We start from the raw sequence: 14,952 nt of genomic DNA on the forward strand, positions 1-14,952 counted from the left end.
CCAGAGCATTCTACCTCCGAGCTACACCACATCTTTGCTTTTGTGTGTGTGTGTGTGTGTGTGTGTGTGTGTGTGTGTGTGTGTGTGTCTGGGGATGGAACCCAGGGGCATTCAACCTCCAAGCTATACCCCCTGCCCTATTTTTTATTCTTTATTTTAAAACAGAGTCTCACTGAGTTGCAGAGGGCTTCACTAAGTAGCTGTGGCTGTCCACGAACCACAAACTGCGATCCTCCAGTCTCAGTTTCCTGAATGCTGGGATTACAAGCATGCGCCATCATGCCCAGCTCCATGTTTTGTTTTTAAACAGGGATTCCCTAGATTGCTGAGAATCTATGTTGTTAAGGCTGTCCTTGAACCTTTGATACTCCTATCTCAGCCTTCCAAGTACAGAGATTTCAGGTATATGTCACGATGCCTGGATACTAATATGAATTTATTTATTTATTTATTTATTTATTTATTTATTTTTGCGGTACTGAGGGGTTAACCAGGAACATTCTAGCTCCAAGCTACAACTCCAACCCTATTTTTTTTTCTTTCTTTCTTTCTTTCTTTCTTTCTTTCTTTCTTTTGTGGTACTGGGGGTGGAACCCAGAGGCTTTCTACCTCTAGCTATACTCCCCGCCCTATTTTTATATTTTATTTGGAAACAGGGTCTAAGTTGGTGAGAGCCTCACTAAGTAACTGAGGCTGGCTTCGAACCTGCATGATCCTCCTGTCTCAGCCTCCCAAGTGCTGAGATTACAAGTATGCGCCACTACACCTGGCTATTAATATGAATTTAATTTTCTGACTTTAGAGTCAAACAAACCTTTGAGATATACATAATTAGTTCACATTAAGTATCTTTTTGGCTGAGCGTGGTGGCGCACGCTTGTAATACCCGTGCTTGGGAGGCGGAGACAGGAGGATCACGCAGGTTCGAAGCCAGCCGCGCTGGCTTAAAAGAACCTGTTTCCACATTAAAAAGTACATAATAGGTCTGGGAGTGTAGCCCAGAAGTAGAAGGGCTTCCAGGAACCCCAGGACCCCCCTAAAAAAAAAATCTTAAGTGAGGGGTGGGGGTGTAGCTCAATGGTAGAGGACTTGCCAGACATTCTCAAGCCTTGGATTCAATTTCCAGCACCAAAAAACAAAACAGCAACAACTTAAGTGAGATAAAAGATCAAAGAGCTAAACTTTGAGCCCCCATGGTGACACACTTGTCTATATTTGGGAGGCTAAGACAGGAGGATCACAGGTTTGAAACCAACCTCATCAACTTTGTAAGACCCTCAGAAACTCAGCAAGACTCTATTTCAAAATAAAAAGAATGAGAGGTGTAGCTTGGAAGTAGAATGCTCCTGAGTTCAATCCTCAGTACAACAACAAAAAAGGGCAAAACTAAAACCCTACACTTATTAAACAATAACTCCCTCCAACCCCCACCCTCTGGGCAACCACTGTCATTTTACTTTCTGTCTCTATGAAACTGACTCTCTAGTACTTCATGTAATTGGAAGCACATAGTACTTGATCTTTTGTGACTGGTTTGGTTTATTTCATTTAGCAGAATGTCTTCAAGGTTCGGGGCTGGAAATGTAGCTCATGGTACCGTGCTTGCCTACCAAATGCAAGGTCCTGGATCCTGAATTCAATACCCTGTGCTACTATACCCATAAAAGTATTTACACGATTGATTACGGTTTGCAGACAGCCTCAGCTACTACTTATTGAAGCCTTTTGCAACTCTGTGAGACCCTGTTTCAAAATAAAGAATAAAAAATAGGGCTGAGGGTGTAGCTCAGAGGTAGAATGCCCCTGGGTTCCATCCCTACTATTGAAAAAAAAAAAAAAGTTCATACATATTACAGCATGTGTCGGAATTTTCTCCCTTATTAAGGCTAGATAATATTCCATTGTATGGATACACCACGTTTTGCTTATCTATTCTTCTGTTGATGGACACTTGAAACGCTTCCAACTTGTGACTTGTAAATAATTCTACTATGAATATGAATGTTCAGATATTGTTTCTAGTTCCTCCAATAAATTCTTTTGAGTATGTGACCATAAGTGGAATAACTGGCTATCATTCTATTTTTATTTTTATTTTTTTAAGAATTGCCATAGAGCCTGGCATGGTGGCGCACGCTTGTAATCCCAGCACTTAGGAGGCTGAGACAGAAGGATAACACAGGTTCAAAGCTAGCCTCAGCTACTGAGTAAGGCTCTCAGCAGCTTAGTGAGACCCTGTTTCCAAATAAAGTATAAAATAGGTCTGGGAGTATAGTCTGGAGGTAGAGAAGTACCTGGGTTCCACCCCCAGTACCACACACACACACACACACACACACACACACACACACAAAAGCAGCCATATTGTTTTTCACAGCAGCTGCACTAATTTTTATTCCCTCCAATAGTGCACAAGGATTATAATTTCCAATTTCTCTGTATCTTTGCCAAACAGTATTTTCTCTTTCTCTCTCTCTCTCTCTCTCTCTCTCTCTCTCTCTCTCTCTCTCTCTCTCTCGTGTGTGTGTGTGTGTGTGTGTGTGTGTGTGTGTTGCTGGGGAGGCATTCTACCTCCAACCTATACCCTATTTTTTAAATTTTGAAACAGAGTCTCGCTGTGTTGCTTAGGACCTTGCTAAATTGCTGAGACTGGCTTCAAACCTATGATCTTCCTTCTTAGCCTCCCAAGAACTGAATTACAGGTATGTACACCATGCCAGAACACTTGGTATTTTCTAGGTTTTGGGGGTTTTGTTTTTTTCCTTTTTAGTCTTTTTTGTTTAATAGCCATCTTCATGGGTATAAGTAATCGCCTACTGTGGGTTTGATCTGGATTTCCCTAATGATTACTGATATTGAGCATTTTTTCATGTGCTTATTGGCCATTTATATATCTTCTTTAGAGAAACACCTATTTAAGTCCTTTGCCCATTTTTGTTGTTAAGTAGGAGTTCCTTTATATACATTCTGGATATTTACCCAACAGTACTTGAATTGTGAAGACATATTTAGAATTTGCCATGCTTATAAATTTACTGTATTTCCTAGAGTTCTTTAAGTAATTAGGAATGACAACTGAAATACTTAAAAAGAAAAAAAAAGCTGGGCATGGTGGCACATGCTTATAATCCCAGTACTTGAGTTCATGGCCAGCCTCAGCAACACCAAGACCTTTGCAGCTTAATAAGACCCTGTTTCAAAATAAACAATAAAATAGGCCTGGGGGTGTAGCTCAGAGGTAGAACACCCATAGGTTCAATCCCCAGTAACTAACACACACACACCAGAAAGAAAATACATTTAATTTAGGAAACCAAATATTAACAAAGTTTATAAATAAGTTTAACTATTAATCATAGGTCCTTTAAAAGTCATTGTTAATGTTTATAGGTAGACTTATATAATAAGTAGAATCATACTTGAAAGTTAAAATTAAAAGCTAAATGAAGAACAAAGTCTAAGTTATAAGTTTAAACATCATATGTCAATGTGTGTGTGTATGTGTGTGTGTGTGTGTGTGTGTGTGTGTGTATGTGTATGTGTGTTACTAGAGAATTAACCCAAGGATGTGCTACCTCTCAGCTATAACCCCAGCCATTTTTATTTTGAAACCAGATCTCATTTTAAAAATCAAAGCAGAGTGTATCTTTCTGTGCTCCAAATTATCAGCAGACTCAGAGCGATCAGGTTGCTTGACAATGGGTTCAGAGAGCTGAAAATCCAGATCCAAAGCTCATCAGAGAAAGCCTAGATGTGTGCTACGATTCACTCTGGAAAGGATCCAAGATGATGTTTCTAAGTGTTGCCACTTAATTGACTTTCTCACTATCCAATTTCATTCAGCAATATTCACTTTACTTCTCTACAGGCCCTGTGCTAGAATCCTGAAATGAAAGCCTACTTCCTGTCTCCAAGGACTTCACAGGTCTTAATTTGATTGTTTCCTAGGAAACCTGACATTCAGGAGTAAGACACAGGCTCACCCTCCTGTGCCAGGTAGCAGCTTAAATAGTGAGTGGTTCACTAGTCAGTGTAATTCTGTTCAAAACCTGGTCCTGACCAACACTAGGAAGCCAGCTGTTCTTTCTCAGCCTTGGAGGTTAACCAGCCAGAATATATCTTCTTCTGTGATGCCAGCCAAACCTCACATCAAAACCTTCACAGGCCTCTTGTTCTGCCATCAATTTAAGGAAATCCCGAAGATGAAAAGTCCCCAGCTTACACAACAGATGTATTAGGCATCGAGAGGATTTGCTCTGTCTCACAAATTCCCCAAAGAGTTACTTTCAGTAGTGAGCGTCCCACGGGCATTTACATTTTGATTCTGTCTACACCTGAAACTCAGTTCCGAAGAAACAGGAAGAGACCTGTGCTCTATAAGGAGGTGAACTTGTGGTGCTTTTGTACTTACCATCTGGGACAGTCCCACGAGTCCTGGCAATGTGCCCTACCTCCTGTATCAAGCCCTGAAAGCAGTCCATACAGAGCAAATGTTGGCATGGTAGAAGCCGAGAGCCTGCCTCCTGCAGGTCTTGACGACACAAGGAGCAGGTTGGTGCCACAGCTTCCATCTGTGCATCCTTAGAGCACGGCTTCTGGTCAGCTAGTAGTTGCCTCATAAAGTTCATGCCTGTGTCCATGCCCAAGCCCAGGCCCCTGCCCAGTACCAGGGCTTTTCCACTGACATCCTCAGGGGTGAAGCAGCGTGTAGAGCGAGCAAGCTCAACGCCCTGTAAGTGAAACATAAAGCAGAGTGACATTTTTGGGGGGAGAGGAAGATTCCGGAACTGGCCAGAGAAGCTTCATAGAGAAGATCCTCAGAAGTCCAGGTCATGTGCCTTGCCAGATCTGGAGGCTCAAGTCTCAGCCTCAAACCCTGTACTTGGACCCAGGGAATCCAGCATCTCTGCTGTGAAAAACAAAGCCTGGAGGATTCTGCTGGGTTGCATGTTTCCGACAAAGTTTGCTTGCCTTCAACTGTCCCATTTCTGCCTGTGCCTCTTCTTATCAGTGGACGAGCCTGGTTCAAGTTTTAATTTGGGGATAGGCTATGAAATTCATTAAGGGCCAAATTTATGCCAGGTGCTTTATATACTTTCTTTCAAACCTCACAACCACCCTTGCAAATAGAGATTATGGTACTTTCACAAATTAATGGGAGTGTAGCTTGGAGGTAGAATGCCACTGGTTTCAATCTCCAGTCCTCCTCCCTAAAAAGAGTTGAGATTTAATAAATTTTACTTCAGCTGGGTGTGGTGGCGCATGCTTGTAATCCCAGCATTTGGGAGGCTGAGACTGGAGGATCGCGGTTCACGGACAGCCTCGGCTACTTAGTGAGGCTCTTTGCAACTCAGTGAGACCTGGTTTCAAAATAAAGAATAAAAAATAGGGCAGGAGGTGTAGCTCGGAGGTTGAATGCCCCTGGGTTCCATCCCCAGACCCGCAATAAATAAATAAATAAATAAATAAATAAATAAATTTTACTTCTTCATCACATTTTTAAGTTAGTTTTGTTGTGGTTGTTGTTACTATTGTTTTAAGGGTCAGGGTATCTTTACATTGTTCAGGTTGGCCTCAAACTCCTGGACCAAAGTAATCCTCTTGCCTCTGCCTCTTGAGTAGCTGAGGCTATACGTACATGCCACCATACCCGTTTTAAATTAGACTTTGGGGTTTTTTCTTGTTTTGTTTTTACTGCATATAGCTAATGGTGAAGGAATACAAGATCCAGTGATTTATACCAGTTTGATGCCCAAAGAACCAACAGTTTCATACATCATTATTTTGGTACCAACAATGCAAATGTTCTTTTTTTTTTTTTTTTCAATACTGGGGATGGAGTCTAGGAGCGTTTTACCTCTGAGCTACACCCCCAACCATATTTTTTATTCTTTATTTTGAAACAGGGTCTCACTAAATTGCAGAGAGCCTCACTAAGTAGCTGAGGCTGGCTGCAAACCTGGGATCCTCCTGTTTCAGCCTCCCAAGTACTTACAAGCACATGCCACCACGCCCAGCTAAGCTGCTCTTTTTTGTGTGTATATTGGATAAATTACTCTCAAAGATCCTATAATTCTTTTTTTCACAGTTTGCTGTCCTGAGTGTAAAGACCAGGTTTCCATACCAGCTTCCAACAAAGCTTTTAGAAACATAATTGACATGTAATACAATGATTTTTTTTATCTATCCAACACAAAAGAGACTTATAAAAATCTATAATCTTCAAATTATATTATTTTTACTTTGTGTTGAAGAAAAATCCACCTGTTATCCCATGGATTTCCCCCTAAAGGAAAAACTACTGAAAAAATAAAAAATAAGCACAGACAAAATCCTGAGTCTAGGGAAGTTGAAATGGAATTCAAAGCTGTACATACTACTGGTACATAAATTGGTACAATCCATTTGAAAAAATAGCAACATAAAATGAATCATATAAATGCTCATACCATATATCCAGCAATCTCTCTCCTGGGAATTTACCCTAGACAAGTTATTTGACAGAAGAAAAAAACTATATATACACAAATGTTCATTGTATTCTTGCCTCTAATAGCAAAGAATACAATAAGAACAAAAAAATGAAAACAAAAATATAATAATGGTATGTGCTGAAGTAAATTACTCTTCATAGTGATAAGAAAAATGTCATGTAAATGAAAAGGAAAATACAAATACCAATGATAATCAACTTTGCAGACAGCTATGTCTTCATGTCAACAAAAGCTGAAAAGTGGCATCCAGAAATGAAAACAACACTGTAGGAGGGATGATTTGAGATGTTTATGCTTTTGCAGAATTTCTTTCAATGGTATACTTTTTTCATTACTTGTTCATTTTAAGTTCTTTCTGAAATAAATTTGGATTTCTGAGGTCTTTTTCTAATTTTTCCTTAGAAAAGAACAGAAATTCTGGCTCTCCCCATCTTGAATTAATAGTACTCTACCTTTAAAAAAGGGAAACAACATAATAGTTCTAAATGTCCATATCTAAAAATAAAGTAGAGGAAAACAAGGCTGGAAGTATTCATGCTATTGTTGCTGTGTGGACTAATGATGAAATCAAGAACCTAGATAGGAGAAAAAGGGAGAGGTATCCCCAAGGCCCTCTTTAGGGTGGCAATGTGTTCCCAAAGCCACTTGGAAAGAGGTCTGAGGTAGCAAAAGGTCAGCACCACATTTACCTGCCTTACCAGGCTGCTGCCTGGCACCAGCTCCCTTCGGCTCATTTCACAGTATTTTCTTAGGTCCTGACTCTCTGAGGGAGTGCAGATGCCTGAGATGTCATAAGGCCATGCTCTCCTTCAGAGCAGATGTCACAGAGGACACCTCTCAGGGGTCATGTCCAAGATCATGCCCTGTGTACCAGGCGGGGAGAGATGGGTCGCTTAATGCCTAATATCCAGTTGCTATTCAACTTTGCAGGCATAGAACTCAGCTTTGTCTGTTCTTTCAGAGCTGGCAGACCTAGGGGAACTGATCCACTGAATAAACACCACATGCACCGTATGCTTAAGTCACAGAGTTGCCTTGTAGTGGGAGCTGGCTAGAAAGCCATAGGCAGACAACTTCCTAGGGAACCACCTCCATCCTGGCCATCCAAGAACCAATGAGAAGAGTATTAGGTGAGCACAGAATCCAACAGAGGCCTCTCTTCACCCAGGTGGCCTGAAGGGCAGGATGTAGCTCCTCAATAACCAAGGAATTTGGCAAACTTTTTTTTTTTATTTGTACTGGAGATTGAACCCAGAGGCATTATACCTCTGAACTACATTTTATTTCTTATTTGAAAAACAGAGTCTCACTAGGTTGCTAAGAGCTTCGCTAAGTTGCCAAGGTTGGCTTGAACTTGTGATCCACCTGTCTTAGCCTCCTAAGTACTGGGTTTACAAGCATGTGCTACCACCACACCCAGCTGCAAACTATTCAAAAGCAGAGTCCTAATACCAACACCCTACCTCTACCCTTTGCACAGGCTTAATCCTTGCCTGAGGCCCCAGTTACAATGCACCCTGTGGTTACCCTCCATTCCCAAGGCTCTGCCCAGCTTACCTCCATTGACAGATCATCTTCCCAAGGGTAGTTTCTGGGCAGCTTACTCCATTCCTTGTGCACTTATAGGCCAGTCTAGATTGTCAAATGTAGGATGATCTCTTCTTAGACCTTTCTGTCCCACTCTCAAGATCCCTCTTTCTGCGGGTCACAGGCAGTATATGGTTAAAGTTGAAGGAGTGATGAATACCACACTGCTGTGAGGTCAGAGAGGGAGTGGTCACTGAGGTAAACATAGGATCCAGAGAAAGGAGTAAGGCTAGGCCCAGGCTCCATATCCTACCAGCTATCTAACCTCTGGCAAGTCACTCAATTCTTCTGTGCCGTTTTTTTCATACATAAAATAAAGTTGGTAATGCTGAACTCTTAGGTAGATGCATTTTTGTAAATTGCAAGATCCTCTGGAAATGTTGAGGCTATTATTGTGGGCAGCCGTGTTCTAGGGAGAAGCAGAATTTAATAATAAAGCTTGAGGAAGATTCAGGACATACAGTCAGGAAGAAGAAGGGCACTCCAGCCGTGAGAAATGGCATGCTGAGTACAGGAGAATGAAGAAGGGAAGTAAAGTATGGCTGCAGTAGAAGCTTGTAGAGAAGCTATAGGAAGGTGCTATCTGTTGATAAAAGGAGTTATTAAAATTATGTTTAAAATGAAGTTGTTCGAGAGTACTAACCTGATGGAGGTGTTAAGGTAGAGCATTTATCCAAGGGTTGGAATGTCAGATAAAAAGGAAGAAGGCCTGAATGGAGGCAGTGGTAATAGGGCTGAAAAAGAGGAAGCTGATTTGAGAGATATAGAAAAAGAATGGCAACAGTGTATGAGAGGAAGTGAGGGCTTAGGGGCAATTTTCAGGTCTTTCTGACATATCCAGATGAACAATACTGCCACTCACCAAGATATAAAGAAAGTACTTGTGAGAAAGATTGAGTTTAGATATGTTTGCCTGTAAATCCAAGAGACGCTAACCAGTAATGAAGAGAATGTATGGGTGTAGTGCTCAGCAATATAGATGTGAATTGATGCCACCCAAGGAGACCAGGTACTGTGAAATACTATGAGGGACAGGAAATAAAAGCTGAGGGACATCAATTATTTAAATTATGAACAAAGTTAGAGGAACCAAAAAAGAGTCAAGCAGACAGAGAAGGAAAAAAGCAAGAATATCTCTAAAAAAAAAAAAAAAAAGTCTAAAGTCTAAGGAGGATGATGGCACATACCTGTAATACCAGAGATTTAGGATGGTGAGGCAGGAGGACCACAAGTTAGAGGCCAGCCTGAGCAACTTAGCAAAACCTCGTCCAAAAAAAAAAAAAAAAAAAAAAAAGACAAGTATGGTGGTGCACACTTAAAATTCCAGTACTAGGAGTCTGAGACAGGAGGATCACAGGTTCAAAGCCAGCCTCGGCAATTTAGCAAGGCTCTCAGTAACGAGACCCTGTTTCCAAATAAGAAATAAAATTGGGCTGGGGGCATAACTTGGAGGTAGAATGCCTCAGGGTTCAATCCTTAGTACCCTCCAACAACAACAACAAAAATAAAAGGCTGAGGATATAGCCCAGTGGTAGAGTGCCCCTGGGTTTGATCCCCAGTATCACAACCAAAAAAAAAAAAAAGAAAAAAAAGTCAATGGAGTAAAGTTCAATAGAAACAAATGGTATGAATAAGAAATGTCCATTCAATTTGGCAATTGGTTTATTGATGACCTTAGTAGGGATAATCTCTTTGAACTAAGTATGTAGCTGAGAGCTACATTGTAGAGAACTAAATAATGAACAAGAAGCTAGCAAATGGGCAAGATTTGTGGACTACTTTTTTGAGAAGCTTGTCTGAAAAGGAAGGAACAAGGGTAGTCAGAGACAGGGAGAACATAGGATACTATAGCTAGAATACATGCTGTGAAGGGAATAAGGCACTTTTATACAGAGAATAACTGAGATAATGAAATCTTCAACACTGGTTGAAGAAATCCACTAAAGAGGGATGCCTTTTCTTTTTATTCTTTTTTGTGATACTGAAATGGGAGCCAGGGGCATTCTATCTCTAAGCTACATCTCCAGCTATATTTTATCGTTTATTTTGAAAAAGGGATTCCCTAAACTGTGGAGGGCCTAAGTTGCTGAAACTTGTCAGGAACCAGTGATCCTCAAAATCAACCTCCCAAGTACTGGGATTACAAATGTGAGCTGAGGGATGTCTTTTCTAGCAGTGAAGAAACATTCACTTAAATATGTACAGAGCATACATTAAAAAATAAACAGCGGAAATCCAAGCTACTCTAGAGGCTGAGACAGGAACAGCACAGGTTCGAGGCCAGCTCAGCAATTTAGTGAGACTGTTTCAAAATAAAAAATAAGCTGGGCATGGTGGCACAAGCTCATAATCCTAGCATTTGGGAGGCTGAGATAGGAGGATCGCTGTTAGCGACAGCGTCAACCAGTACTTAGTGAGGCCCTCTGCAATTCAGTGAGACCCTGTTTCAAAATAAAGAATAAAAAATAGGGCTGAAGGGTGTAGCTTGGATGTTGAGGTTCCATCACCAGTACCACAAGAAAGAAAGAAAGAAAGAAAGAAAGAAAGAAAGAAAGAAAGAAAGAAAGAAAGAAAGAAAGGCTGGTCTTGAGGCTCAGAGATAGAATGTCCCTAGGATCAATCCTCAATGACATAAAAATGTATATAAATGAATGAATGCATACATATAGACCCGGACTTGGTGACACATGCCTTTAATTCCAGAACTTGGGAGGCTGAGATAGGAGGATTAGCTACTTAGTGAGCTTCTCAGCAACCTAGCAAGACCCTGTTTCCAAATAAAAAATAAAATGGGTCTGGGGTATAACCTGGAGGTAGAAGACTCCTGGGTTCCATTCCCAGCACCACATGAAAAAACAAAATAAATACATATAGACACATACCAAAATAAACAAAAAAGGCTGGGGGTGTAGCTCAGTGGTAGAACACACCTGGGTTTGCTATGCCTTAGGGCAAAACACACAATCCTTGAGCCCTTAGAGAATTTGGCCTATTAGGGAAGACAAATGTAACTTAATTATGTAAGAGCTATGTACTAGACTGTTTCCTGGGTGAGCACTGAGCAACTATAACGGAATTGATCAGACAGTTTCACAAAGAGAATGCTTTCCATAGGGTACAAGTTGGGGAGGAGCTCTCTGGTCCACAAGACTAAGGGATCAGGGACGTGTCAAACAGGTTCCCCCCAAAACCTAAATATGTCCTTCAGCCCACGCAGAGAGGTGCATGCCTATAATCTTAGCACTTGGGAGGCTGAGACGGGACTGCAGGTTGAAGACCAACCTCAGCAACTTAGCAAGGTTCTTAGCAACTCAGACCCTGTTTCAAAATGAAATATAAAATAGGGCTCGGAGGTTGAATGCCCTGGGGTTCAATTCCTAGTACCTTAAAAATAACTTTTTAAAAAGCCAAGCGTCACTTAGCATAAATATTTACAAGGTCTGGGGCTCAGAGCAGGTTGTTTAAACTTGAGGTGACGCCTGTGACGACAGCGCAAGGTGAAAATAGGAAGAATGTCCACTCAGAAGAGCGGACTGCAGGGCCCGGAGGAAGCACTGCAGGAACGATACTCAAGAACTTCAGGCAACGGGTAGGTACACTGAGGGTAAACAGTGCGTCCCCGCTCCAAACCACCAGGCTCCAGAGGAACACAAAGAACTGGGGGCCGCTCGGGGCTGGGGCATTTGGTAAAAAGCTGAGCGGTCCCGAGGCCCTCCGGGTCGGCCTTGGCGGTACCTGGGCCAAGACGCCAGGAGAGCCTGGCCCACCCAGGCCGCGGCGGCCTGCACCAGAGTACTCGAAGCCTCCGGCTTCTCAGCATCTTTCAGCTTCCACGCCAGGTACAGCCAGCTGCACCAGAGCGCCGGCCGCTGCAGAATACCGGAAATCACCGTGCAGACAGCCGGCACACAAAAGGAAGCGGCAGGCAGGAGCCGGAACTCGCGACACCAGAAGCCCCGCCCCGGGCCCGCCTCCTGGCCGGAAGTGAGGCGCGTGGGCCCGCCCACAGACCGATACCTCGCGAGACTTGGGGAAGGCCTCCCTCTTTCGTCTCGGCCGCCGACATGGTAGGTGTTTCTTTAGCTATCTCAGCTTTCTTTCCGCCGCCGGCGTGGAGCTGTGCTTCCCTTCTCTCCCAGCCATCTTTCCCCGACTTTGGCAAGGTCTTCCAGGTTACGCGTGGTCCGCCGCAGAGCAGGATGGCCGGCGTGGGCCCGGGGCGGGGAGTCTGGGGCCGCGTGCTCGGCCCGGAGTTGGGATCTCGGGGACACGCGGCCTGGGGCGCCCGGGCGCCGCCCTTCCTCGGTGGCCCGACCCCGGCCGCAGCCTCAGCCTTGCGGAACGCGACAGAATGAGACTCGTGACCCAGGCCTGCGGCCGAGCCGCGCCTGCCGGCCCTGCTCGCTGCCCTTCCTCCGCAGGCCTTACCAACAAGCCCCTTTTCCCACACAGCCGTCCAGACTGAGGAAGACGCGGAAACTTAGGGGCCACGTGAGCCACGGCCACGGCCGCATCGGTAAGCGCCGGCGTCCCTCCGGGCGGCCTTGGGTCTCCAGTGCACTGGAGATGGGTATCTTAGGAGCGAGTTCCGGCGGGATCTCTCTGCGATCGAGTCAGACTGAATTGGGCAGCTGGGTTTTTTTTTCTCTATTTGAGGGGCGTCTAGCTCTCCCGGATTTTAGAAGATCAGGAGGGTAGAAATTAAGTTGAGGTATTAAAACATAAGTGATGTGGAATGTAGAAAAGTTGTTTTAACTCGCTAACTTGAAGGGTAGTGCTGAAAGAGACACAGCATAAGCAACGGTACCTAAGTGGGAAGGTGTGCTTTTTTTCTAGAGAAGGCTATGTTAGCCATGTAGCTTTGTGTTCCTGCAGGCAAGCACCGGAAGCACCCCGGAGGCCGGGGTAATGCTGGTGGCATGCATCACCACAGGATCAACTTTGACAAATAGTGAGTATTTCTTAGACTGCTTTCACTGGAGATGAGGGCAGACAAGGCAGGCCTACACGGTTATGTCAAATGTACACTTGATGTGGACTGAGAACCTGCCATCGAGGCTAGAGTCACGCTGGGGTATCGGCTGTTGCCTTAGTGTGCTAGAGTCCTCGAAGAATAACTGCTGACCTTATTCACTGACTGTGGGCTTCGTGACACAGTCAGTCACCAGGTTAGTGACAGACCCTCATACTCAGTCCTCTACAATTGTTGGGTTTGCCTATATCTACCAATTAGTGTGTTGTGTTTTGATTACTTCTGTAGGAAACCTGTTAGAAAAGTGAAGATTATCCATAGAAGGTTGTCCAGTGATCTAACCTGCAGTTTATCTTGGTTCCATAATATAAAGCCAGCTTTTTCCTTCCAGTACTTTGATGTTCTTCATAGATTTGATTTCAGGAGATGTATAAAGTACCTACCATGTGTCAGTCACTGTTCTAAACCAATTTACACTACAGTGTGGGGAGGTAATTAGGTACAATTATGAACAAGGTCCACTTCTCTTCCCAGTCACCCAGGTTACTTTGGAAAAGTTGGTATGAGGCATTATCACTTAAAGAGGAACCAGAGCTTTTGCCCAACTGTCAACCTTGATAAGTTGTGGACACTGGTTAGTGAGCAGACACGAGTAAATGCTGCCAAAAACAAGACTGGAGCTGCTCCTATCATTGATGTAGTGCGATCGGTGAGTGAATTAGAATAATGTTCCTTGTTTTTATAAAACTAGTAAACCTAATCTTTGATTTGAAATCTCCCGGATGTACCAACTAACCTCTTGAAAGTTATACCTTTTGGTAGAAATGCCATACGTAATGGACTATGACAAAAATGGAACTATTCCTTCATTTCCTTCCCTATCTTGGTCCTATCTTCCCTCCCAGAAGTGAAAATTTAGGGAGCACAGATCCATGGCAATACAAGCCTAATGTTTGTAATGGCCTTACATTATCTGAAGAGCGCCCCCCCCCAAAAAAAAACCACAAAAGAACTTTAGGGTGCTTGAGCAGGAGAGGGAGGTCTGGGCTTTGTCGAGACTAGAGTCACATCCTGACACAGCATTTGTCCTGGTGTGCTAGAGTTCTCGGAGAGAATTTGCTGGTCTTGATTCACTGGCAAGGGCTGCTCAGTGCCCCTGTTAGTGCTCCAGTCAGAAACATGCCCTAACCTGGGGCCCTAAAGTTTGGGTGGGTCTGTCATTCCTCACACCAATCAGGGATTTGGTGCCTGCCATAGTACATTATTCCTTTTGTCTTTCTAGGGTTACTACAAAGTTTTGGGGAAAGGAAAGCTCCCAAAGCAGCCTGTCATCGTCAAGGCCAAATTTTTCAGCAGAAGAGCTGAGGAGAAGATTAAAGGTGTTGGGGGTGCCTGTGTCCTGGTGGCTTGAAAGCCACACAGTTCCAGAGGTTCATTAAATGCTAACAAATTCTCTTCCTTTGTGGTCTGAGTATAGGGTTTTTTGTGTTTTTTTTTTTCCATTTGTAAATTGCAAGTGATGCCTGACAATTGAAGTACATGTTAAGAGGCTTTGGTATTGTACTCTGTAAAGCAAGTGGGAAAAGGTGCCCTTAACCTGTTACCATTTTGGTGTTGCATGGTCTTTACAGAATTTTCATGGGACATACCATAAAGAGGGGGGCAGTGTTAGAATTGAGGGAGTGCTTTACGACTTGATTCCTGAAATGAAGATTTTTGTATCTGGCCTCCTCATCTTGGACCAAATAATGGGGTCCAACCTGAATTTTAAGCACATCAAGGCTTGCATGTCTGAGTACTCTTGCCATTGTAATTTGAAACCATTTGCATTCTACCCCTGAGCTACATCCCTAGCCCAATTTGATTGTTTTGTTTTGGAATGGTCTCAATAAGTTGCTG

General features: G+C 43.3%; 2 protein-coding genes across 2 annotated transcripts in view; one reads left to right on the forward strand and one right to left on the reverse strand.

Annotated features, from left to right (window-relative positions):
• Positions 1–4,571, reverse strand: part of TRIM66 (tripartite motif containing 66) — a gene marked incomplete at both ends in the record, with an annotated part of 58,172 nt that extends 53,601 nt beyond the window's left edge. Inside the window, one exon of the mRNA XM_080707190.1 lies at positions 4,412–4,571. Within this exon, the coding sequence (XP_080563316.1) occupies positions 4,412–4,571 (160 nt within the window). The remainder of the gene's footprint in view (positions 1–4,411) is intronic.
• A 7,573-nt stretch (positions 4,572–12,144) lies between these two features.
• Positions 12,145–14,708, forward strand: RPL27A (ribosomal protein L27a). The gene is made up of 5 exons (XM_080718617.1): positions 12,145–12,148; positions 12,534–12,597; positions 12,957–13,032; positions 13,588–13,762; positions 14,336–14,708. Exons 1-5 carry the CDS (start codon positions 12,146–12,148, stop codon positions 14,462–14,464), a joined length of 447 nt encoding a protein of 148 aa, XP_080574743.1. The 5' UTR covers position 12,145; the 3' UTR covers positions 14,465–14,708.
• The last annotated feature ends 244 nt before the right edge of the window (positions 14,709–14,952 follow it).

Source organism: Muscardinus avellanarius, assembly GCF_963383645.1.
Source record: "Muscardinus avellanarius genome assembly, chromosome: 1".
In the NCBI taxonomy this organism is placed as follows: Eukaryota; Metazoa; Chordata; class Mammalia; order Rodentia; family Gliridae; genus Muscardinus; species Muscardinus avellanarius.

What these genes read in the sequence shown, in the direction of transcription:
- RPL27A (XM_080718617.1), top strand. An exon ending in AGGATCAACTTTGACAAATA is followed by an intron (nt 13,033 to 13,587) that starts GTGAGTATTTCT and finishes TTCTCTTCCCAG; the next exon opens with TCACCCAGGTTACTTTGGAA. An exon ending in TCATTGATGTAGTGCGATCG is followed by an intron (nt 13,763 to 14,335) that starts GTGAGTGAATTA and finishes TTGTCTTTCTAG; the next exon opens with GGTTACTACAAAGTTTTGGG.